The 26,410-nt window shown below is 39.1% G+C and overlaps 4 protein-coding genes across 4 annotated transcripts; all 4 read left to right on the top strand.

The window, feature by feature from the left end:
• Positions 1-2,982: 2,982 nt before the first annotated feature.
• Positions 2,983-4,922, top strand: GCK72_017131 (uncharacterized protein; the record flags this gene model as incomplete). Its single annotated transcript, XM_003091499.2, has 3 exons — positions 2,983-3,623; positions 3,846-4,101; positions 4,725-4,922. 3 exons carry the CDS (start codon positions 2,983-2,985, stop codon positions 4,920-4,922), a joined length of 1,095 nt encoding a protein of 364 aa, XP_003091547.2.
• A 299-nt stretch (positions 4,923-5,221) lies between these two features.
• On the top strand, positions 5,222-8,523 carry GCK72_017130 (uncharacterized protein; the record flags this gene model as incomplete). The annotated part of the gene is made up of 6 exons (XM_053731900.1): positions 5,222-5,258; positions 5,302-5,414; positions 6,105-6,220; positions 6,409-6,820; positions 8,066-8,413; positions 8,470-8,523. 6 exons carry the CDS (start codon positions 5,222-5,224, stop codon positions 8,521-8,523), a joined length of 1,080 nt encoding a protein of 359 aa, XP_053580813.1.
• Positions 8,524-14,999: 6,476 nt separating this feature from the next.
• Positions 15,000-20,546, top strand: GCK72_017129 (uncharacterized protein; the record flags this gene model as incomplete). Its single annotated transcript, XM_053731899.1, has 9 exons — positions 15,000-15,069; positions 15,119-15,234; positions 18,647-18,822; positions 18,877-18,931; positions 19,613-19,705; positions 19,756-19,836; positions 20,171-20,204; positions 20,257-20,368; positions 20,426-20,546. 9 exons carry the CDS (start codon positions 15,000-15,002, stop codon positions 20,544-20,546), a joined length of 858 nt encoding a protein of 285 aa, XP_053580812.1.
• Positions 20,547-21,129: 583 nt separating this feature from the next.
• Positions 21,130-26,171, top strand: GCK72_017128 (uncharacterized protein; the record flags this gene model as incomplete). Its single annotated transcript, XM_053731898.1, has 6 exons — positions 21,130-21,300; positions 22,273-22,583; positions 22,913-23,171; positions 23,812-24,356; positions 25,565-25,705; positions 26,066-26,171. The coding sequence occupies 6 exons, from the start codon at positions 21,130-21,132 to the stop codon at positions 26,169-26,171; spliced, it is 1,533 nt and encodes a 510-aa protein (XP_053580811.1).
• Between the last annotated feature and the right edge of the window lie 239 nt (positions 26,172-26,410).

The following is a 26,410-nucleotide window of genomic DNA, read 5'->3' as shown; positions in this document are numbered from 1 at the left end:
TTTGTGGATCCATAAGTTGTGTTTTTTTCAACAAGTTGTGTTTTTCAACAAGTTGTGTTTTTTTTTCAACAAGTTGTGTTTTCTCTTTTCCTCGACACCTTGTGTGCGTTTTACCACAAGTTGTGTTTTTTTCTCAAATCATGTGTTTTCATGTTTTTTTGCAGAAGATTTTGAACAACTTGTGTTTTTTTTTCCACAAGTTTTTTATTTCAACAAGTTGTGTTTTCTTTTTTCCTCGACACCTTGTGTGTGATTTTTCAACAAGTTGTGTTTTTTTCAACAAGTTGACTTTTTCTAACAAGTTGTGTTTTTCGTCCACAAGTTGTGTTTTTCCAAAAAAACCTTCTTTTTTTTAAATTTTTCCTCCGAAATGTGCCAAGTAAGCCCTCTAACACCAAACATCTTTTTTTTCCAGCAAAACCTTTATATTCTTCATGAAAAGAAACTAATCATCATCATCACAAGAATCTCACCTTTTCATGTTTTCTTCTCTCAGCTTCCCCATATTATTATTATCAATTCGGGAAAAAAAGAAAAAGTTAGAATAGATCACGAGTTCTTTTCCTCATTCATTCAACATACATTGACAACAACTTGTGTACATAATTTTTGAGATTTTCGATTTTCCACGGAAAACTTTTTTTTTTGGAATTTCATGAAATAACATTATAGAGTACATCATGTTTTAAGGGAAGCCACGTATTTTTTTCTTTTTTTTTGATTTGTTACTTGTGTGGAGAAGAGGTGAAAAGAGATAAGATATTGACCTTTGTTCCCCACCTTTCCACATTTTTTTTTCTGGGTTATGAAAGTTTTCCTCTGTTATCTCTTCTTTCCACTTATTTCCTCAGAGTCATATGTATAGTGTGATAATAGGACTTGATATGATGGGTTTAGTTTCATTCCATAAGAAAACATTTTTTGAAAAAAAACTTTAAAAAAATAAAAATTCTAAGCTTTTTTTTAATTGGAAAAACTTATGCTTCAGATATTGCGCACCTCCTTAAAAAAAGTGGTTAAGACTCGATGTTTTGAAATTTAGGCTCCGCCCACAAAATGTAACTGAAATGGCCGGACCATTACTAATTTAGGGGCGGAGCCTAACATTTAAAAGTTTTGAAAGTTTTGAAAAATTTGAATTTTTTGAATTTTGAAAAATAAAGTGGTTGTAGTTGTTGTAGTCTTTTTTCCGGTCTTTTTTTATAAATTTTCAAATTTCTGAGTTACAAAAAAAAATTGCAAGAATGGAGATTTTTGAGTTGTCAGGAAAATAAATAAAAAATGTTTCAAAATTAGATTTTTTCAAAAAATTTGATATTTTATCGTTTTTCGAGTCTCATTTTTGTATTTTTTGGAATTTTTCTTCTTTTTTTCCGAAATTTATGAAAAAAATTCAAATTGTGAAAATTCGATGTTTTTGCAAAAACAAAACCAATCTCCAACCCCTCCAAAACTATTCCCATCCCTCCATACCCATTTCTAAAAAATCAAAAAAAAAATGAACACCCCACCCGGGATCGAACCCCCAACCTATTTTCCACCACCCACTTCTCTACCTAGCTGCGCCACGGGAGTCAAAAACAGCGTCTCACCCCAAGGACAGATATAAATGAGGTGGCAGTCAGGGATGAAGGATCTTTGAATTTGAATTCAAATAAATTTTAAATTTATGTAAACACTCATTCGTACCCAGAACCCCCTCTTCCCCCCGAAACTTCTCGAACTTTCTATTTTCTCTGTTTCTCTAATTCTCTCCGTCTCCCCCTCTCTCTCTCTTTCAAACAACAAAAGCATTCATATCCAAGATACCGGTTAGACAGAATAACACATTTCAAAATATGTTCCTATTCCTTGGTAGATCACAATGCCCTTTGGAATCGGATGACATCACTTTCCCCACGTGACTCATTATAAGGGATAGAGGGGAGACACTGTAGGGGGGGCCCCGTCCATAAGCAGTGTGTGTGTGTGTGTGTGTGTGCAACATGTATTGTTTGTCTTCTTCTTTTCTCATTCGGTCAATACTTATTACTACTTTTTTCTCCGATATGTGTTCTCTTGTCAGATATCATTCATTAGTGATATTCCAGCTCGTTGCACATTTTTGAACACATTTTCTCCATATCTCATCGAAAATCTGTCTATTTTCAATAATTTCTGTACTAATATTCTTGTTTTAAAAAGCAAAAAATAATTGGGGTAGTCGGGAATTGAACCCCGGAGGTGAGATTACCGGACGGAGTTGTTACCGGTTACACCAAAAGGGGTAAAGTCGAGTCGCGGCGGCGAGGGCCGATATAAAGGGCGAGGTGGAACACCGAATTTGGTACCCGGATTTTCAGCGGGAAAATTCGAAATTTGGCTTTTTCGAAAGATTTTTCTCTTAAAAATTTTTTTTTTCAATTTCCGATTGAATTCTTTGAAGTAAGAATTCGAAAAATATCTAAATTTCTAACAATAAGTTAAATTTTGAAAAACCAAAAAAACAACAAAAAAAATTTGAAAAAATCAACAAATTTTTGTTATTATAGATTTTGAATCTAATGCCCATGAACCTTTTTTTAATTTTGTTAAATTCTAAACCCCTCATAATTTTTTTTTCAAAAATTTCGAAAAATTAAAAAATTGAATTTCTGTATCTCAACCGAAATCGCTCCATTCCCAACGATTTTTATACCAATCTGCTCCTAAAAAGATGCAAAAAATAATAAAACCAAAAAGAATTGAACCCCAGACTATTTTTTTACTAGCCTGGGTTGTTACCAGTTGAGCCATCTGTGGCAAATCCGGTGCGCACACCACAGGGCGGATATAAATGTGATGATTTTGATTTCGGCTGTTCCCCTGGTGTCAACCACATGTTCAACGGCCATTGTGTTTCTTATCACTTTTTTGTCTTTTTTTGTCTCTCTCGCTCTCGCTCTCGTAACTTTCACTTTCCTTATCATTATCTTATTACTTCTCTAATGTTCTAATGTCCAGATGACTCCATCAACCATCAACCGAGCCCTTCAAACAATGATCGAAAAGCACAACGCGGCTCCAACACCACATCGAAAACGTCGAGTGCTCTCCACGTCACCACTGGTCCCGTGCCCAGAAATCGGTGTGGTTTTCAACGGAAATCACAAAAAATCATCGCAATTCTCACCACCATTCCAATTCCGCCCTCTGGAACACGCGGCATATGAGAGACGTCTGGAGGAGATCGAGAATCAACGAATGTCAAGAATCCTGGAGGATCTCGATCAGATCAATGAGATCCTCCCACTCGACGACCTCATCCAAGCACTTCAAGAACAAGCGGATCGTGCCGAGAAGCTCCCCATGCCAATCCCACTCCGAGTCAAGCTCCACCCACAAATCCGTCGTCTGAAACGTGGCGGCAGAAGGCATTCAAAGAAGCACAAACTACAGAAGAAATCAGCGAACGGGCCAAAGAGTGGGCGCCTAATTCCCCGTGTCTGTAAGCCACGTGTTCATTCAGAATTGATGCCCGAGCATCCGCCACCGAAGATTCTGACGCTTCTTCTTATCACACGTCTTCTGGATCTACCGGCGGAGATGGCGATGAATTCCACAGCCGGCGAAATTATCGCACATCGGAGGCCTATTCTTTATCGGTACGTTATTTGTCTAGATTGAGTCTGGCGTGCCTGCGACGCGCCACCTCCTGTTCAAATCCTCGAATCCAACAGTTTCCTATACCCACCCCACCCTGAACTCTCTTTGCTGCCCGCGTGGCGCAAAGGTTGCGCTCCCCACTGTCGCCCTGATAGATCGTGGTTCGGTTTTGCCCCCGCGCCCACTTTTTTTTTGCATTTTTTAAAATCATGATTTTTCAGCGAGGAAGGCGCAAAATGGGTTCATCTCTTCATTCCTGGAGTACCTGAAGATGATCCACGCATCCCACGTGCATTCAGAATGTTCGACAACACTGACGAAGGGATTCCGGAGGAGATAATTGCCAACAGAAACCTGGAAACTGCACAAGAAGTATATCAGCTTCGTGTGATTGCGAAGAGATTCTTGATGAGTCAAGAGATTGATTTTGAAGAGAGATTCTTGTTGGGAGAGGTCATTGGAATGAGTGAGGCGGAGGTGAGTAAATTAAAAATGATACAAGTTTGACATGGTGTAGCTTAAACATATAGAGTGCAGTGTGTTTAAATTTGTAATTTGTGTGTAGATCAAAAATAGATCTACATTTTTGTTCTTGACACTTTTTTGATAGCTCTTCAACCTTTCGAGATATGCGTCTTTGAAAATGAGTGGTTAGTTAAAAACTGTCAACTTTGAATTGCTGTATCTTTTTCAGTTTGCAATAAATCTTTTTCAATTTTCAATGGTTTTGTAGATCAAAACTAAATCTCTATTTTTGTAGTTGACAACTTTTTGATAGCTCTTCACGCTTTTGAGTTATGGTGCTTTAAAGATTGTGACTTTAACGAAGAGGAGGGGAGACGCAGAGAAGCCAGCATGTCTCGTTTCTCTGCGTCTCTCCTTCACCTTCTTGAGGTGTCAATTTTCGAACCGTGATATCTCAAAAGCGTGAATAGCTATCAAAAAACTTCCAACTACAAAAATGTAAAGCTAGATTTGATCTACAAAACCGCCTAAAAAGATTTATGATGTGACAACAAAGAAAAAAGTTGTATAGCTTCAAAGTTGGCAATTTTTCAACTGAAAATTTTATTTTTTTCATGTTTTTTTCAAATTTCCAGGTAAACTTCGCGTTCCTGAAACTCCATCTCGAGCAAGCAATCAGTGGAAAATCCGAGGCGGATCTCCGTAATCTGGTGTTCTCCACCTATAGAGAAGCGTTCAACGCGAATCAAGTCGAAGGCGAAGGATTCGAAGATATGGTGAAGAACTACGAGGATCTGGTGGTTCCAATGCTCGATGATTTGTTTGCAGAGTAGATAATTTATTGATTGATTTCCCGTAGTGACAATTGCGCTCTATTGACACTTTACTAGAATCTCATATCCCTCCCCCATTTCTTGTGTATCACGTCATTTTTTTTGTTTGAAAAATCAATAATTAATATTATTTTGTCTTCTCCACGTGTCCCCATCTTTCCCCCATAATTTTTCTGTCGGTATCTCATCTCTCCCCCCGATTTTCCCTCTCATTCCCATTTTAACATTTTCTTCGCTTGCCAATACGAAGATTTCGATTTTAAAAAATTCAATAAAGAAATTGTATCAACTCGGTGAGAATGGTAATGAAGGGAAAACCCTCGTTTATGAAGAAAAGTGAGTTCACAAAGGTCCAAAAATATTCCAAAAAAATATTCAGAAAAATCGAAAAACTCAAAAGCGAGCAAGTCGAAGGCGACGGTCCGTTCGACGGTGGTCTCGACACGAACCAAGAATAATAAGACGGTTTTGAGTGAACAGGATAAGAAGCATGTAGGTCACACGAAAGGGTGGTGCCAAATGCGCTATATTGAAGTTCGAGCGCGATGCCTATAAAAATGCAACTGCGCTCTGTCGCACTCTACTCCAATTCAGGCGAATTTGATATTGTTGGAAAGCTGCTACCCTGAGGATTCTGAAACTAGTTTCAAATTTGATCTACCATCAAAACTGACCGAGATACACAGCTTTTACGCACGCGGATTCTCTTTGTGGGCGCGGTTTGAAGCGACAAAACGGAAATCGTTCTAACTCGGTCAGTTTTGATGGTAGATCAAATTTATAAACAGATTCAAAATTCTTGTAGCTTTCCATTCGTACAAAATTTTTCTTTGAAATTCAAATTCGTAAGGTTGAAATCGCGCTCTGTTGCAACAGACACGACTTGCAGCGCGGCGCTGACCTTGACCAGTTTTGAAGGGCTGTAACTCGGGCAGTTTTAGAGGTAGATCAAATCTGAAAACTAATTCGAAATTCTCATAAGTTCAGCTTCTCAAATATATAAATATTTTTCCAAAAAAGTCTATTTGAAGTGTTAAAATCGTGCGGCGCATATCGCGTATATCTCGGATCATTTTCATCCCAGACAAAAGTTGAAAGCAGATTTAAAAATCTTATAACTTCAGCTCTCGACCACAATTTTTTTTTCTTCAAAAAATTTGATTTTCAGCCTGAAAATTTCAGGTCCGCTGGGCTTACAGTATCCTGATGCGTGTTCTAGAGAGTGGAAAGCATCCAGACAACGAATTGACTCGCGTTATTCCGCCCGATGAATGTATGAATTTTCTGGCTCAAGTTCGGTGAGTTATTATCACGACACACTTCTTACAACCGCGCTCTACCGAAACCAAAGAAAATAGTGTGCGAAATTGAGAGACTCAGAGAAAAAGAGACATTTTTCGAGGGGATTTCGGTAGAGCGCAGTTGTAAGACCTTTCCTGAGCTAATAGTCATTTTTTGTGACTGTAGAGCGAACTTACATTTCCAGAACGGTATTTTGGAAGCAAGCGTCAATGGTTGAACTCACTGCACCGATCAATATCTGCGGTGACATTCACGGACAGTTCAGTGATCTCTTACGGCTTTTCGACAAAAACGGATTCCCGCATCGAGCGAATTATTTGTTTCTTGGAGACTATGTGGATCGTGGGAAACATTGTCTCGAGACGATACTCCTCCTTTTTTCGTACAAAATGATTTTCCGCAACCACTTCTTCCTTCTCCGTGGAAATCACGAATGTCCCAACATCAATAAGCAGTACGGATTCTATGATGAGGTGGTTCGTCGTTATAAGAAGCCTGGTGTCTGGTTTGCGTTCCAACAAGTGTTCACACATATGCCGTTGACTGCTCTCGTCGGGGGAAAGATTTTGTGCATGCATGGAGGCATTTCGAAACAGGTGAGTCAATTAGATGTGTAGATCAAAACTGGATCTCCATTTTTGTAGTTGACAACTTTTTGATAGCTATTCACGCTTTTGAGATACACAGCTTCAAAGATTGGGGGCTAGAAGAAGAAAGCGCAGAGAAACGAGAGTGGCTAACTGTCTGCGTCTCCCTCTCCTCTCTCGCGCCGTTGGAGGTACCTAACTTCAATTGCTCATATCTCGAAAGTGTGAAGGGCTATCAAAAAGTAGTCAACTACAGAAATGTAGAGCGAGATTTGATCTACAAGAATTATATAAGTTTTTAAAAATTGGATCACAAATAAGATAGTTTCAGCGTTTCAAACTTTACCATTTTTCAATTAACAGAATTTAAAAATTTTGTTTCTTTTTTCAATGTTCTCGGCATAACTTTCTGAGATTGTTATAAGGTTGTATCTTATTTGCCGTATTGTCAAAATAAAAAAAGTGATACCCGGTGTTTGCGGACTTACTGCTAATTTTAATAATTTTTCCACTAAGTACGCAAACACCGGGTATCACTTTTTTTATTTCGACAATATAAGCCTTCCACTTCTACAGCGAGACGAGAGAGCGCGCGCAGAGAAACGAGAGTGTCTAGCTGCCTGCGTCTCCCACTTCTCTTCTCTCTTACTCTCGTCGTTAGAAGCGCCTAACTTTAGAGACGAATATATTGAAAGCGTGAATAGCTATGAAAAAGTTGCCAACTACAAAAATGTAGAGCGAGATTTGATCTACAAAAATCATTCAAGTTTTTAAAAATTGGATCAAAAATTAGATAGTTATACTGTGAAAAAAATAAAGTTTGGCCAAGGATTTTCAAAAAAAATTTTCGCGCCCAAAACACTTTAGTTCACAAATGCACTAAAGTGTTTTGGGCGCGAAAATTTTTTTTGAAAATCCTTGGCCAAACTTTATTTTTTTCACAGTAGAATGTTAAAGTCAGCCAATTTTTAGCCAGAAAATTTTTTATTTTTCCATAAAAAGTTGTGCAAACTTAATGGTTTTGTTGTGAAAGTAGAATTTTGGAAGATTCCAGCTGAAGCGAGAGAGCGGGCAGAGAAACGAGAGTGTCTAGCTGTCTGCGTCTCCCTCTCCTCTTCTCTTTCGCCGCTAGTAGCGCCTAACTTTAAAGGCGCATATCTGAAAATCTAGCGACGCTATCGAAAAGTTGTCAACTACAAAAATATCGATCAAGGTTTGATCTACACATCCATATAAAAATCTGAAAATTTTCAGATGAACAGTCTTCAAGACCTTCGTATCATTCGCCGCCCATTCGACAACCCGCAAGTCGGCACCCTCGCTATGGATGTTCTCTGGAGTGACCCATCGAATTTCGAAAAAGATTATGGACCGAACTCGCGTGGTGTCTCCGTAGTCTTTGGCAAACACGCTCTATGGAAAACGCTGAAAAAGCTGAAAATCGACATGGTCGTTCGAGCTCATCAAGTCGTTCAAGACGGCTACGAGTTTTTCGCGAATCGTCGTCTCGTCACTATCTTCTCGGCTCCGTTCTACTGTGGACAGTTTAATAATGCGGCGGCGGTGATGCAAGTGAGCAGACAACTCGTGTGCTCGTTTGTGGTGAGTTTTTTGGGATAGTTGAAAATCAAAAATAAAGATTATCGATTAATTTTCAGGTGCTCCGCCCGAGAAAGAAGGTGGCAAGACGTCGGCTGATGCCTGCAAAGTGATCGTCATATAGTGTTTTCATCTCTCAAATAAAGTTTCCTTTTTATATGAGCGTGTAGATCAAAAATAGAGCAACATTTTTGTAATTGACAACTTTTTGATAGCTATTCACGCTTTTGAGATATGCGCCTTTAAAGATAGGTTCCTGAAACAACAAGAGGGTGGGGGCGAGAGAGAGACGCAGAGAAGCGAGAGTGTCTGCTTTCTTTGCGTCTCCTCTCCCGTCGCCTAACTTCAAGCTGTCGTATCTCAAAAGCGTGAAGTGCTATCAAAAAGTTGTCAACTGCAAAAATGGAGAGCTAGATTTGATCTACATGACCAATATAAAATCAAAACGGTGCAACATTTTTTAGGCCCAGGACACTCTTCCGAAGTTAGCATTTTTATGGAGATTTGGAGTTTACTCAAAAACCTTCGAAATTCGAATTTCAGGTCATTTTAAATCTATTTTTCATGTACAGTTACGTCATAGAAAGAAGGGGTGAGTCGCAGAGAAGACATACACTCTAGCTTCTCTGCGTCTCACTCTCTCCTCCCTCTCTTCCCGGTGTCTAACTTTAAAGACGCATATCTCAAAAACGTGAACAGCTATCCAAAAACTGTCAACTACAAAAATGTAGCCCTAGATTTGATCTACAAAATGATATTAAATTCAATAAACTGAGTCTTTTGGTCAGAATGTTACAGACGCTCAAAGTTGGTCACTTTTAACTGAAAATCACATGAAGCGCGGATTTTGAAGCGGTGCTAGTTGATACGGAGCAAAACTTTCCTAAATTTAGGTTTTCAAGGTTCAATTTTTCTGAATTCCCAATAAATTTTTCCCCGTGACCTATTGATACAAATGCAATTATATATCTAGGGGCACAAACCTGCTGGGTTTGGGGAAAAATTTGATTATAATGAGTCCAAATTCGCCTCAAATTTCTCTGATATAAACATAACACATTTGAGGAAAGGAGAGAAGAGAAATCCTCAAATTTCATCTCTTTTTCACTCTCTCTCCCTTCCCAATATTTACGTCGTTTTCATCCTCCTGAGGGTATATGAGTGCATAGATATATTATTGTTTATTCAGTTCCCTTCTCCCATCTCATCTCATCAAACTTGTTGTATGTTCTTTCATGGAATTCCTTCTTTGTGTGTGTGTTTGTGTATTTGTACGTTCTCGATTAAGGGGTCTCACTCTGTGTTAGCTCATCATTATCCACTGGTTTTTGTTCGGATTTCGAATCCCTTGTTCTTCGCTTTAGTAGAAAATTGATCATTTTTGAAGCAGTGTATCCATTCCAGTTTTTTACAGAATACCGACAATTTATATTAGTTGTGTAGATCAAAAGCAGAGCTACATTTTTGTAGTTGACAACTTTTTGATAGCTATTCACGCTTTCGAGATATAGCGCTGCAAAGTTAAGCGTTGAGAGCGAGAGACGCAGAGAAACGAGACACTCTCGCATCTCTGCGTTTCCTTCTTGATTCGTTTTGAACATTAAATGTGTCCATCTTTAAAGACTCATATCTCAAAAGCGTGAATAGCTATTGAAAAGTGGTCAACTACAAAAATGTAAAGCTACATTTGATCTACAGAAATATATAAAATTCAAGCATTTCCAACTGCAGGTGACTGAGTAATACTAGTTCAAACCTAGGGGTTTTTGCCTATAATTTTGATGAACTTTTGAAAAAATTGGAAAATTTTTTATTTGGAATTGGAAATGAGATTTACAAGTTGTTTCACAGGTGTTTGTTTGAGAAGCCAAAGAACAAGCGGAAAGACGCAGAGAAACGAGACACTCTCTCTTCTCTGCGTCTCCTTCTCTCCGCTCCTTGAGCATCAAATGTACTTATCTTTAAAGGCGCATATCTCAGAAGCGTGAATAGGTATCAAAAAGTTGTCAACTATAAAAATAAAGAGCTAGATTTGATCTACAGAATTCAAAAAACAAAAATAAATTCCGACTTTTCCTAACGCCATTACACACTCTCAAAGTTCGACAACTTCTGAATATTTTTAAAATAAAATCTCACAAAGTTGTCTTAAAATGTCTGAAAATGTGAAATTTGAACAAAAAAGTTCTGGTTTTTTGTAATTCTTCTTTTTCTTTGACCAGTTTTGATATATTTACATGTATTTAGATGAAGCTCCGCCCCTTTTCACATCGCCGTTTCCGATATCAATCTGCTTGCATAAATCTTCTGATTCCATCAGTTTTCTACATATCATGAAGAGAAAAACACTAATTGGATTTCCATGAAACTTTCCTCTTCCATTACTACCACTTATTTCCTGTTATTCAAGGAGGAGGTCATGTGTTTTGTGTTTTGTGTTGACATCATATACTTATGTGTATCAGTTGGAAATTTATGGATTTGAAAAGAACCTCGGCAAAGTAGGACACTAACAGAAATTAGCTCAATCGCACCGCGAAAAACACCATCTGTTTTTTCTTTTAAAAACCGCTGTGAAAATGCAAAATTTTATGTTTTTCATGTAGATCAAACCTAGATCTTCATTTTTGTAGTTGACAACTTTTTCATAGCTGCTCACGCTATTGAGATATGCGCCTTTGAAGGTTGAAGGGAGAGATGGAGAGACGCAGACAGTCAGACACTCTCGCTTCTCTGCGTCTCTCCTCCCTAGTCGTTCTAAGTGTCACTATTTGAAGGCGCGTATCATAGCAATGTGAAGAGCCATCAAAAAGTTGTCAACTGCAAAAATGAAGATATAGATTTCAGCTACAGGAATATATAAAATTCAAACATTTATGACAGCAGGTGACAGAGTTATACTAGTTCAAATTTGGGAGTTATTTTCTTAGATTTTTATAAATTTTTGAAAAAATCAGTTTTTATTTGGAATCAGGAATATGATTTGGCTCTCACAGGTTGTTGAGTTATGCGGCTTTGAAGATAGGCACCCTAGAGGGGAGAGGCGCAGACAGTCAGACACCCTCGTTTCTCTGCGTCTCTCGTCGTTCTAAGTACCAATCTTTATAGGCGCATATCTCAAAAGTGTGAAGAGCTATCAAAAAGTTGTCAACTACAAAAATGAAGATCTAGGTTTGATCTACAGATTGGTACAAAATTTGAACATTATAAACATCAGAGGAAAAAGTTACAACTGTTTAAATTTTGATGGTTGTCATCAAAATATTGGTTTTTTTTCTAGAATTTCAAATTCGCTGAGCATCGACTCCAAGTATCACAGTCCTAGAGCAAACGTGCTCCAACGAAATCATCATTATTATCACGTCATTCCCAGTTTTTTTTCCAAAGTCGAAAAGTTCACCCAAAAAAAAAACAATTTTTCAGCAAAAAAAAACGTAAAAGGCTATAAATCACCAAGGGCTGTCTGAAGAACCCCTCCACTAGAAACTTCTCCATGATTGCCTAGGCCACGCCCCCTTTCTTCTCCTTCACCACTTCATTTCCGCTCCACAATTCGAATCTTCTCCCATCTTTTTCTTCTAAAAAAAAGACGATGCTCCTCTTCATTTTAGCCCCCCGTTTTTTGTGTCTTCTCTCTCAAATTTCATTGCGAATGACGTGGGGAATGGACGGGACGGAGAAATAGGACACACACAAATAAGGGGGGGAACGAATTCAAAAATAAGCGGTGGGGCTATTTCCGGGCGGTCCCCCCCACCACTATCTTCTCATCATCATCCACTCCAGATGACGTCACAGGTGTGTGGCGGAGCCCCCCAGATGAGCCGCCCGACGCCACGGATTTTTGGATTTTTTGGCGGGGATTGACTTTACCTTGTTGGTCCATTTTAAGCACTTTTGAGAGGGGGTGACGTGCCAATTTTTTTTTGAAAAAAAAATTTTGGAAAAAAAGTTCCTATTGTGCATTTGAGACGACGACACATTGATGGTGGGGAAATGCAAATTTTTATTTTATTTTCTTTATTTTCGAAAGCGTTAGTCATGGGGCATGCGTTGGAAAAATTTGGAAATTCAAGATCTGGCGCGCCTTTGACGCATTTTCTTCATCAGTGTTTGTTTGTCTGTCTGTTTGTGTATCTGTTTCTCCAGATGTCCAAAAGTTTGAAAATTCAGTCAATCCGTTGTCTGGCGCACCTTCAGCGCGTTTTCAGTAGTCCGTAAAACGTTCGAAAATCAGTCATTTTGGTTAGTTTTTGGCATGTCTGGCGCGCCTCCCACGCGTTTTCATGCAAATTTTTTTGGAATTTTGGAATTTTTCGCCGTGTTTGCTCAAAAAATTTCGAAAATGTATCTTTCTGGGGCGCTTTTGACGCGATTTTGAAAATTCTCTGGAAAATTCGGAGGGGGAATAAGAAAACGCGCTCTATTGAACAAAATTTGAAAAAATGAGAATACTCACTATACTGTTAGAATTTACATTGTTGCGAATGTGCTCCATTGCTTCTGTGAATTAGCAAACGCGCTCTACCTGACAATTTTCCAAAAATTCGAAAATTGGGCAAACGCGCCCCACCGCTAATCATTGAAAATTCGTGTTTTTGCTTTTTTGTGGGAGGGTAATTGTGCTCTATGGCTAGTTTTTCAAAAAATAAAAAATTTTTTTTTCGAATTTTCCAGATTTTTGGGTTTGAGTGAATGCGCTCCACAGCTAACTTTCTTCAAAACCAGCGCTTTCAAAATTTTCGAAGTTTTATGGCTCAGTAAACGCGCTCCATCGCAAAATATGGTGCATCGGCTTCAAATTATCAGAAATTTTGAGTATAGACAGTTCAAAACACGCTGAATTCGAAAAACACAATATTTTCCTTGTCAAAAATTGAAAAAACGAGATAATTGGCTTCAAATGCTATTGAATCTAAAAAACCTCAATATGGTGCATCGGCTCGAAAAACCCGACTAAAAATGCTCCGAGTAGTCTGAAAATTTAAGGACGGGCACTTTCAAGCACGCTGAATTTAAAAAACGCAATCATTTCCATGTCGAAAGTCAGATAATCGAGTTAATTGGCCTTTTTACAGAGTAATTATATGTTTTTAGAATTCTGAAATTACCGATTTTTCGAATTTCCTGGTCAATTTTCCTATTCACGTCATTATTTTCGAATTTCATCAATTTGTAGTCACGTCAGGATACAAAATAAGAATCCAACAAAAATTAAACAACAATTTCCGTCTCGGTAACTGAAATTTCTTAGACACCACCTAACATTTACTATCATATTTATTAAATCACTGATCGAAAATCAAGGAAAAAATTTCTAGGTTTTCGGTCAGTGGAGATGGCTAATAACAAGGTACGATTTAATTTTTGAGTTATTGTGACAAGCAGACACCTCTTCTAGGCGGAGAGAGAGAAGACCTTACTTGTTAGAAATCAGAAATCTCAAATTTTGGAAAATGGCTTCGTTTTTCTTGTTACCTGTCTTGAAAAAATATTTTTTTAGTTAAAAATGTGCAGAATTTCATTGTTTCCACACTTTTTCTCACAATTTGAGCCATTTTCGAAGAGATCAGTTCCAAAAATATTTAAATAAAAGGTGAACTTTGAGAGCTTATAATGGCTGCAGGAAAAGTCGAAATCAATTTTTCTTTCTTGGATTTTGTAGATCAAAAATAGGTCTTCATTTTTGTAGTTGACAACTTTTTGATAGTAATTCATGCTTTTGAGATATCCAGCTTCTAAGATGGGTACGTAGAACGATAAAAGAGGAGAGACGCAGAGAAGCGAGGGTGTCTGATTGTCTGCGTCTCCTCTTGTCGGCGCGCACAGCTTTAAAGGCTTATATCTTAAAGCCTAAAAGAGATATCAAAAAGTTTTCAACTACAAAAATGAAGTCCTAGTTTTGATCTACACACTGAATGTAAATAGTAATAGTTTTAACCAAAACTGGCAGAGTTACATCGTGTTCAAAATGATCAATTTTCAACTTGGTACATCTTAGGGTCTTTCAAATCTTCTTCTGGTATCCATAGCAAGTATGCTCTACTGATATTCACATTGTCTGTTTTCTGTTGTGCGGTAGAGCGCACTTTCCCTAGCATCTGATATTAGTGCATCTCCATCTCCTCCCAATTTTCTTTTTCCATTCCATTTCTCCTTTCAAGTCTCTTCTCCCAATTTGGACTTCTTCATCCGTCCCCCCTTTTCGCTCTATCGCCTCCAAAAGAAAGAAGGCGTCGTGCCCCCCGAGTCTCTCTTCTCTTCTTCTCGGAGCTTTTTCTCGCCGTAGGCTATCGATTTCTCAGCTTCTCTTCTTCTACGGGTGCTGCTCCACAATTTTTTCCCCTTTTTTCGCTCTACCACCATATAAGAGGAGCGCGTGAGGGGGGACGGACAGCGCATCGACGACACGAAATAGAGAAAAAGAGAGTCTCTTCTCGTTTGCCCCCTCCCCCCCCCCCCATTTCATTTTATTTTATGAAGAACAATTTTTTCAGATTTCATTTCACTTTTAAAGTTTCAGATCTCTCGCCAGAGTCGTTCCGGCTCCCAGACGACGGCTCCAGACGACGTCGAGGCGCCACCGACGATGGAAGAGGAGCCACAGCAAGAACTTCTGACGGAGGATCAACTTGTGGCGAGATGCGTCGAATGTTTTGGTAAGAGAATGTTTCTGTATTCCAGGCGATAATTTATTCCGAAATTAAGACATCGACGCCGACGACGAGGTTGATGACATCCAATTCGCCGACGCCTTGTTCTTGAGTCACCAGTGGTTGAGTGATAGTTTGAGTCTCATCACACATTTTGTGAATTATTATCAGGTAAGGAACACTTTTTTCTTTAATTTTGAAAGAAATTCTGAAAATGGTCACAATATGGTGCATCGGCTAGAAAAATCTCTCTGAATTGCTTGTTGAATCCAAAATGTATGAATTTTTGTCTTTAATTTATTGGAAAACTCATTTTGGAGCATATAAGAAAGCCAGAATTTGGAAATTTTTAATTTTGATTAACAAAATACGAAAAACTTAAAAATTTCTGTGACTGCTCACAGGAAAACTTCTTTTTTGCAAAAAATTGTATTATACCTGAGAATTCAATGTTTTTGGACAGAAAAAGTTGCAATCAGAGCAAATGAAGATAATTCTGTTGAGGAGTTCCAGTAAAATAACAACTATGAGATGTTTCCAGTTCCACCTAATATAAAGCTTAGGTTTTCTGAAACTTCATACCATTGATAAAATAAATACGTGAACTTTATTCGAATATCACAAACACAGAATCGGCAACTTCGCCAACTCTGTGAAAACAAATGAACTGGGGGAAAAATATAAAAACACGTGAACTACACAGGGAGGAAAAGGATTCCCAGAATCGGCAAGCTTGCGGCAAGCTTGCCGATACTGTTAATTAAAAAAGATATTCCAAAACATTTAAAAACGTGAACTCGGTGACAGTAGAGGGGGTACTTGGTGGATAGAATCATCGGTCTTCGAAATCGTGAAAACTGTCGATAAGATAAAGTAGATGCAGACGATATATATGAAATGGGCGTCATTCAAGTCTAAGTTGTCTGCAATGATAATGATTTATAGAAAACTTTGTTTTCTATTACGAACCTTTGTAAAGTGTTTTTCCAATTGTATCAAAATAATCTCAGTGATAAACCAACACTTATATTTATTGATTAAAAAACAGATAAGCAAACTGATAGATTGGGTCCTGCAATATGAACTTGTGTAATGTATATATCTTACCTGTCTGCGAGAAGGACGCTTTTCGAATAGTTTTCCATTCAAATAATACAGAAATAAAGAACATTGCTCTAGAACTGTGTTTTTATAAATCTAGGGCACGCTGATATTTTTCCAACGATCTTTATTCCCTGATGCTCACTTGAAGTCGAAGAAAATTCATTTCTCATTCAGCGGTAGCAATGTTCTTTATTTCTGTATTATTTGAATGGAAAACTATTCGAAAAGCGTCCTTCTCGCAGACAGGTAAGATATATACATTACACAAGTTCATATTGCAGGACCCAATCTATCAGTTTGCTTATCTGTTTTTTAATCAATAAATATAAGTGTTGGTTTATCACTGAGATTATTTTGATACAATTGGAAAAACACTTTACAAAGGTTCGTAATAGAAAACAAAGTTTTCTATAAATCATTATCATTGCAGACAACTTAGACTTGAATGACGCCCATTTCATATATATCGTCTGCATCTACTTTATCTTATCGACAGTTTTCACGATTTCGAAGACCGATGATTCTATCCACCAAGTACCCCCTCTACTGTCACCGAGTTCACGTTTTTAAATGTTTTGGAATATCTTTTTTAATTAACAGTATCGGCAAGCTTGCCGCAAGCTTGCCGATTCTGGGAATCCTTTTCCTCCCTGTGTAGTTCACGTGTTTTTATATTTTTCCCCCAGTTCATTTGTTTTCACAGAGTTGGCGAAGTTGCCGATTCTGTGTTTGTGATATTCGAATAAAGTTCACGTATCAATGGAGTTGAGTGATTATAATGCTTGCCTCATTATGAATAGGAATTGAGTGGAGCACAGAATAAATAGATGTTTGGATAAAAATGTGTTATCTCTGATGAAACTCCCGAAATTTCCCAGAATTATTTAGAAAACGCGATTTCTTGATTTTTCTGGGTGCCCCCAAGAAAATTTAGAAAACTTTGATTTGTGAGTGACAAATTAAAAATTTCCAAATTCCGGCTTTTCCGAAGCCCCCCCCCCCCCTCTTTAAGAAAATCCACAAAATGGTGCATCGACAGTCAATTTTTTCGAATTACATAAAATCTAACGGCTCTCTTTTTGAAAAATGACTTGTCGACACTTCAAATTTCATCAATTTTAGCAGATTTTTCCGATTTCTGAAATTTTGACCCAACATGGTGCATCGGTCTGAAAATGGTTTTTAAAAACTGTTGAAAAAATATTTTCCTTTTTAAAAACTGATGAATAGACACTTTTTGACACGTAGATTTTAAAAATCAAACTTATTTTTGCTTTGGAATTTTGAAAATTGAGATAAATGAGCTTTGAGCCAATAAACCACAATATAGTGCATCGGTCTGAAAATTCAATTTTCATGAAATGACATTTTTGGTGAAATTTCAAGTTTTTTGCTGCCAATATGAGTGTTTTAAACTTTTGAACTTATTCAAGAAAGAACATTTTCGAAAAATTCTAAAATTTTCAGACCGATGCACCATGTTGGGCCAAAATAGTATAATCGAAAAAAAAACCCGTTATCTGCAAAAAATTGATGAAATTCGAAGTTGATGCACCATTTTTTGATTCTTGTCAAGTAACATTTCAAATTTTTTCAATTTATGGCAAATGTAAAATTTTGACCCAACATGGTGCATCGGTCAAAAAGCTATTGAAAAAATCCCGGCTCCTTATCCGAAAAGTTTCTAAAACTTGTGAATAGACACTTTTTGACACGTAGATTTCAAAAATCAAATTTATTCCAGCTTTGCAATTTTGAAAGTTGAGATAAATGTGCTTCGAGCCAATAAACCCCAACATGGTGCATCGGTCTGAAAATTCTAGAATTTTCCAAAACTTTTCTTCATTTCTTAAAAATGCACCTCTTTCTTGAAAACGTCCAAAGGTTTAAAACAATTATATTGGCAGCGAAAAATTTGAAATGTCAACAAAAAAGGTATTTTCAAGAAAATTTCTACACAAAAAATGTCATGAGAACCCGGAAAATTCCAGCGAAAATATAATTATAATTCTTTTTAACTATTCCCGCGTAATCAGTGTAGCCGTAGCGCGCATTTGCATATAAAAACAAACGAAAATCGCTCAACTTTGCAACAGTCTAATTTTTTTCTCCATGATCCAAAATTTAAAAATTTTATCGATTTTTGTAGACCTAACCTTGCTCTCCATTTTTGTAGTTTACCACTTTTTGATAGCTATTCACGCTTTAGAGATACGCGACGTCAAAAATGGGCGGTATCAAGAAATAGGGGAGATGAGACGCAGAGAAGGCAGACACTCTTGCTTCTCTGCGTCTCTCGCTCCACGTCTCGTAGGTAACAATCTTTAATGACGCGTATTTCAAGAGTGTGAATAGCTATCAAAAATCTTTCAACTACAAAAATGAAGCTCTGGCTTTGATCTACAAAATGAACATAATTTTGAACCAGTTTCAACTCCCCATTAAGCCAATACGCCCCCTCAAAATTATACAATTTCAGGAAACCCGAGACATCGAACACCGCGAGGCGGTATGCCGCGCCGTCGCCTTCTGGATCGAGAAGTTCCCAATGCACTTCGATGCTCAACCACAAGTGTGTGCTCAAGTCGTCCGTCTGAAAACGATAGCCGAGGATGTGAACGAGAGCATCCGAAATGGGTTGGACGTAAGCTCGCTGTGAGTTTTTTTTGTTCGATAAAAAAAACTTTTTACTGAAAATAAGATTTTCAGACCATCATTCGCTTGGCTTCGTGCTGTGTCTGTAAGAAATCCGCTTGCCAAGCAGGTAGGTCGTTTTGGTCTGGTGGCGGGCTTGAGAAATAATAAGTTTTGTGAAAAAAAATTGTGTGGAAAGGTGTGTGCTGGTTAAGTTGCTTCCTGATTTGCTGAATTTAATGGTAAGTGCGCTCTATTGATAACTCTCTAGCTGTCGCAGACAGCGGCGGCGACGCTCTTAATGCCATGAGAGGCGCAGACAAAGAGAGCGTCTCTTCACCTCGCTGATTGTCTTTAAAGACGCATATCTCAAAAGCGTGAGCAGCTATTAAAAACCTTCCAACTACAAAAATGTAGATCAAGCTTAGAGCAAGATTTTTGTAATTGAAAGTTTTTTGATATCTCTTCACTCTTTTTAGATATACGCATTTGAAAATTGGCAACTGGAAAAGAGACGCAGACGACGAGAGCGTCTAGCTGTCTGCGTTTCTCATAGCATTGAGAGCGCGGCCGCCGCCATCAAGACGCAGACAGTTAGACACTCTTGTCGTCTCTGTCTCGGTTCTTGGTTATCAATAGAGCGCACTTCCTCCACATTACAAAAATTTCAGATAACCATACGAATCGGTTTCGAAACCCTCCCAACACCAGGCACCCCTCCACCATTTCCCATTGCACACAAAAAATTTTCACTCGTACTTTTTTAATCGATTTTTTTGTGATCTACAGGTTATCAACTTGAAAATTTCAGACCGCCTTCTCCCTATCGTTTGTTCAAGCCTCGGCCAGCGACATCTCCACGTCACTATCCCATATTGACTACCGCGTCTTGTCGAGGATTTCGGTGGGAATTTGAATTATTTTTGAGATTTTGAAAAATTATTTTATTTTAAGATAACCGAACTGAAACAATACGTGAAAGATGGGCATTTGAAGTCGTGTCCGATGCTGGAGAGGAGTATTTCTGTGTTCAATGTGAGTGGGTGGCATAGAATAAAAATTTTCTTCAAAAAAGTTATATTACTAAAAAGCTGAAGACATGAGGATTCTGAATCTGTTTTCAAATATTGAAAAAGTTAAAAATGTGCCGAGATACACAATAAACAGGACTACAGTAATCTGGATCCAGGTTACTGTACTTTTTGGGATCCTAACTACAGTAACGGGTTCCTGGGATCCTGGGATCCCTAATACTGTAGTCTTTCAGTAACCTAATTACTACCTACAGTAACCGGACTACTGTAACAGCTGAGATCCTGGATCCAGACTACAGTAATCCCCCAGGATCCAAAAATCTTCAAATTTATAGGATCTTCCAAACTACAGTACTCGTTCAACCTACAGTAATCTTTTTCATACTTTTGGAATCTCCTGAATTTACGATCCTACCTACAGTAACCTCGGACTACTGTAACAGCAGAGATCCTGGATCCAGACTAGACTACAGTAATCCTCTAGGATCCAAAAACATCCACAGGATCCTCAAAACTACAGTAGTCTATGGGAGGTACAGTAACCACTAGGACCCAATGTTCTAAAGTTACAGTAACCCTCAAAACTACAGTAGTCATTGGTGCTTGGCTACAGTAACCTCTGGAATCCTGGATCCTGGATGCAGACTACAGTACTCCCTAGGATCTGAAACATCTGGAATACAACAAAACTACAGTAATCCTACAGACTAAAACGTCAAATTTTCGGCTCTGTTCCAAAATCGGAGGCCTATAAAAAAATCGGAGGCCCATGGCAGAATCGGAGGCCCATGGCAGAATCGGAGGCCCATAAAAAAATCGGAGGCCCATGGCAGAATCGGAGGCCCGTAAAAAAATAAGAGGCCCATAAAAAAATCGAAGGCCCATGGTAGATAGAGAATGTCTTCGTTTATAAATGATGAAAAACTCCCCTACAAGCAGCTGAAGTAGTGCAGAAGTCTGAAAACCATGTTGTAACTACATGATGCGCAAAGCTTATTTTAATTTTATTTTTTCATTCATTGCTAATTATAACAGATCTTTTTTAACACATTTGTTTACCCGAAGAAAGTGACACATTTATGTGAATAATTGTTAAAAGAAAAAAATGGGAAGCAACTATCCGCCTTTGCCAGTTTGTACTTTGGGTGCCTTATGCATCTTTGGAAGTTTTGGAGGCTTCGGAGTTGTAGGGGATTTGAAACCCGAAGAGGATGTTTTCGTTCTCTTTGTCGTTGTGGGGCAACCTGTTGTAACATGTCTTGATCTTGTGGGCGGGTTAGTGGGGCTATGAATTATGGATTTCTTAGTAGTAGTTTGGGAAGGTGTCGTGGCTGTTGGTGTAACTTTTGACGTTGCAGTGGATGACAGAGGGACAGTAAATGTAGACGCAGTGGCCGTAGTGGTGGGAGATGTGCCGGCAGATGGAACAGTGGATGTAGATATAAACGACAATCGAGTTGTGATAGTAGGTGTAGATACAGTAGATGATCTGTAGCCACTTCGTCTAGTTGTTGTCGGAGAGGGTAAGTTTGATGTAGATAGTGTTGTCGCAGATGTTGGCGGAAGAGAGAATGTGGAAGAAGACAACGATGGAGTCATAGAAAAGGAGGTTGTGACTGAGGGAACAGCGGATGTTCTGTGTCCACGTCGTTTTTTGTCGTTAGAAGAGGTGTGGAGGAGGTTTTAAACGATTACTGGAACAAATTTTATTCTCATCGCATGGACTTCAAATTAGGTACTCAATTTCGTGTAATAGGATTTGTAGATGTAACCGAGTACTCTTTTTTTTAAACACCTGAATAACTTCATGTATATAATTGTATTTTTACTTGTATATTATGTATTATTTCTTTTCATGTAAATAATTGTATATATGTTATTCATTAAATAAATGTGTTAAAAAAGATCTGTTATAATTAGCAATGAATGAAAAAATAAAATTTAAATAAGCTTTGCGCATCATGTAGTTACAACATGGTTTTCAGACTTCTGCACTACTTCAGATGCTTATAAGGGAGTTTTTCATCATTTATAAACGATGACATTCTCTATCTACCATGGGCCTCCGATTCTGCCATGGGCCTCCGATTCTGCTACGGGCCTCTTATTTTTTTATGGGCCTCCGATTTTTTTACGGGCCTCCGATTCTGCCATGGGCCTCCGATTTTTTTATGGGCCTCCGATTTTGGAACAGAGCCAAATTTTCTGCATTTTCGAAAAGCTGACGTCTACATCTTCAAGATTCTGAATCTGTCTTCAAAATTTTCAAAGCCCTGTATCTCTGCTCCCTCTAGCCCTATTCAAAATCTGAAAACGGATTCAGAATCCTCACGTCTTCATGTTAAAATAGACTCTTTCCTCCCAACTGATCTCTCTAATCAACCAAAAACCAATTCCTCTTAATCTCCTTGATATTAATCAAAACCCTAATCTGCAGAATCTCTCCAACTGGGTTCAATGTATGATCCTCAACAAGACGACTCCAAAAGAGAGGGCCGAAATCCTCGTAAAGTTCGTCCACGTGGCAAAGCACCTTCGAAAAATCAATAATTTCAACACATTGATGTCAGTGGTCGGAGGGATCACCCACTCGTCGGTGGCACGGCTGGCGAAGACTTATGCGGTGCTGTCGAATGATATCAAGAAGGAATTGAACCAACTGACGAGTCTTCTCTCGGCTCAACACAATTTCAGCGAGTATCGCAAGGCGTTGGCGGCATGCAACAAGAAGTTCCGCATTCCTATTATGTTAGTTTTTAGATCCTGTTTCGATATGCTAGTAACGTTAAATTTGTTCGAATTTATATTGGTTGTGTAGATCGAATATAGCTCTACATTTTTGCAGTTGACAGTTTTTTGATAGCTATTTACGCTGTTGAGATATGCGCCTTTAAAGATAAGTACCCAGAAGAAGAGACGCAGACAGCTAGACACTCTCGATTCTCTGCGTCTTTTTTCATCACTCTACAACTTTGAGCAACCGTATCTCAAAAATGTGAAAAGCTATCAAAAAACTTTCAACTACAAAAATGAAGCTCTAGATTTGATCTACTCGAATATTAAATTTATATTTTCAGAGGTGTCCATCTGAAAGACCTCGTCGCAATCAACTGCTCGGGTGCGAATTTCGAAAAAACCAAATGTATCAGCAGTGAGAAACTCGTGAAACTCGCCACTTTGCTCTCGAATTTTCTGGTATTCAATCAGAAAGGACACAACCTGCCGGAGATGAATATGGACTTGATTAACACGTTGAAAGTGTCCCTGGATATCAGATATAGTGATGATGATATCTATGAGCTGTCGTTGAGGAGGGAACCGAAAACTTTTATGAATGTAAGGAACCTGAAGACGTGGGAATTCTGAATATGGTTTCAGATTTTGAATAGAGCTAGAGGGAGCAGAGATACAAAGCGTTGAAAATTTTGAAGACGTCAGCTTTTCAAAAATATGAAAAATTTGACGTTTTAATGCGGAAGGTTACCGTAGTTTTGTTGTATTCCAGATGTTTCAGGTCCTAGGGAGTACTGTAGTCGAGATCCAGGATCCAGGTGACTACTGTAGTTCTGAGGGTTACTGTAGCCTAAAAATATTGGATCCTAGTGGTTACTGTAGCTCCCATGGACTACTGTAGTTTGGAGAATCCTAAAAGTTCGGATCCTTGGGATTACTGTAGTCTGGATCCAGGATCTAAGCTGTTACAGTAGTCCGGTTACTGTAGATAATATCAGATCCAGAAACATTGGGATCCGGGTTACTGTACTTTGATTACTGTAGTTTTCACCCAGACTACTGTAGACACATTTCTGGGATTCAGGATCAAGCTTACTGTAGTCAGGATCCGAGAGTTTAGTGGTTACGATAGTAAATAGAGTAACCAGGATTACTGTAATTTCAAATATTAGGATTCCGGGTTACTGTACCTTTAGCAGGTTACTGTAGTTTGGTGCCTACTGTAACCTGTCTATATTTGCAGTTCGAACCCTCGCGTGGTGTCGTCTTCGCCGAATGGGCATCCGGCGTGTCCGTGGCGCCCGACAACGCTACAGTATCCAAACACATCAGCGCCATGGTTGACGCCGTCTTCAAGCACTACGACCACGACCGTGACGGCTTCATTTCCCAGGAAGAATTCCAACTAATCGCCGGCAATTTCCCCTTCATCGACGCCTTTGTGAACATCGACGTGGATATGGACGGTCAGATTTCGAAGGACGAGTTGAAGACGTATTTTATGGCGGCGAATAAGAATACGAAGGATTTGAGAAGAGGTTTCAAACACAACTTCCACGAGACCACATTCCTCACGCCGACGACGTGTAGTCACTGTAATAAACTTCTGTGGGGAATACTCAGGCAGGGATTTAAGTGTAAGGACTGTGGGCTGGCTGTTCATAGTTGCTGTAAGTCGAATGCGGTGGCCGAGTGTCGGAGGAAGAGTTCCAGCAATTTGACGAAAGCCGCCGAGTGGTTATCGTCGCCGAGGGGAAGTGTGAGGAGTAAACTGTTTAGTACTTGCAAGTGAGTTTTTTGGATGGAAAAGGGGAAGAGGAAGGAAGGAAAATACGCTCTATTGATAAGAGAGACTCAGACAACGAGAGTGTCTACCTGTCTGCGTCCTTCACCTCGCTGATTGTCTTTAAAGACGCATATCTCAAAAGTGTGAACAGCTATCAAAAAGTTGTCAACTACAAAAATGTAGATCAAACTTAGAGCAAGATTTTTGTAGTTGAAAGTTTTTTGATAGCTCTTCACTCTCTTGAGATATACGCATTTGAAAATTGACAACTGGAAAAGAGACGCAGACGACGAGAGCGTCTAGCTGTCTGCGTTTCTCATAGCATTGAGAGCGCCGCCGTCGCCATCGAGACGCAGACAGTTAGACACTCTTGTCGTCTCTGTCTCGGTTCTCGGTTATCAATAGAGCGCACTCTCGAAACCCCAGAATTTCAAGAATGAGAGACGCTGACAGTTTGACACTCTCGCTGTCTGCGTCTCTCCTTATCGCTCAGATTGTTAGTGAGAGAGATAGACGCAGACAACGAGAACGTCTAGTTTCCTGCGCCTCTCATACTTATACTTAGAATTCTCGATTTCGGGTCTCTTTCAACTGAAATTTCCAATCTTTTTTGGTTTTTTAACGTGAAATTTTCCGATTTTTCATGATTACTGTTTTAAAAAAACCCGGAATTTCTCATACTTCCTGAGTAAGAGAGACGCAGACGACGAGAGTGTCTAACTGTCGGCGTCTCTCTGTTCAGCGCGTTCTCTAATGATGAGAGACGCAGACAGCTAGACACTCTCGTTGTCTGCGTCTCTCGTGGTTCGGAAATATGGAAAATTTCGTGGTTTTTTTCTGGTTTTTTGATGAAATATCGTGAAAAATCAGACAATTTTGTAATTTTTCAGTAAAAAACCCGAAAAAAAATGCGAATTTCAGTTCAAAAAGGCCTAAAATCCAGAATTCTAAGTATGAGAGACGCAGACAGGTAGACAGTCTCGTTGCCTGCGTCTCTCCGTCTAGCACACTCTCTCGAAGCTTTGAGGAGATACGCAGACAACGAGAGTGTCTAGCTGTCTGCATCTCTCTCACCATCGCCTAGAGAGACGCCGCCAGCAAGAGAGACGCAGACAACTAGACTCTCTCGTTGTCTGCGTCTCCCTCTCTCTCCCTCGTTATCAATAGAGCGCGCATTCCCCCACCCATTCCTAACCAGATTCATTAGAAGATCGTCTCGTCCGCGTACGGTCTCCGCCGTCGTCGCCACGTCACCGACCGCCGACGCGAAGCCGACATGCTCCGCCCGTCTCAACCCACCGCCTCCAATGCTCAAAGACTGTCGACCACAGTCGGAAAGCACCGAATACTAGTAAGTGCGCTCTATCGGACACTCTCTCTGCGCCTCTTCTTCTGAGTACCTATCTTTCAAATGCGTATATCTCAAAAGTGTGAATAGCTATCGAAAAACTTTCAACTACAAAAATGTAGATCAAACTTAAAGCAACATTTTTGTAGTTGAAAGTTTTTTGATAGCTCTTCACACTTTTGAGATATGAGCTCTCAAAGATAGGCGGCTGGAGAAGAGACACAGAGAAGCGAGAGTGTCTAACTGTCTGCGTCTCTCATGACATCAAGAGCGCCGCCGCCGCCGTAGAGACGTAGACAGCTAGACACTCTCTAACCGTGCGGCGCTATTGCAAAAGTGGGCGGAGCCAATTTTTTTTTCCAGCCACTCCGGAAGCACGCCCGACGAGGAAATCGGTTTGGTAAGCTTGGCGTGCGAAGAAGTTTTTGACGACGACGATCTCGCCGACATCTCCTACCGTACCGCCTGACTTCTGGATTCTAGATTCTGAATCCTTCCCTACGTGTAAAAATTCAAAAATTCCCATTTTTCCCTAAAATCCATATCAATATTTTTCACATTCCCACCCAAAACAAATTTTGAAAATTCGAGCTTTTCTTCGCTTCTCTCCCCCATCTCTCTGTATTTTGATCTCTAATATTTTTCCATCCACGTGTAAAGAAATTCATAAAAAGAAAGCTGAAAGCATTTGTGTGCACCGAGCAGAAC

The sequence above is a fragment of the Caenorhabditis remanei genome, chromosome V (assembly GCF_010183535.1).
Source record: "Caenorhabditis remanei strain PX506 chromosome V, whole genome shotgun sequence".
Lineage (NCBI taxonomy): Eukaryota > Metazoa > Nematoda > Chromadorea > Rhabditida > Rhabditidae > Caenorhabditis > Caenorhabditis remanei.
The sequence above is the reverse complement of the archived record's forward strand: the minus strand, read 5'-3'. Positions and strand labels throughout refer to the sequence as shown.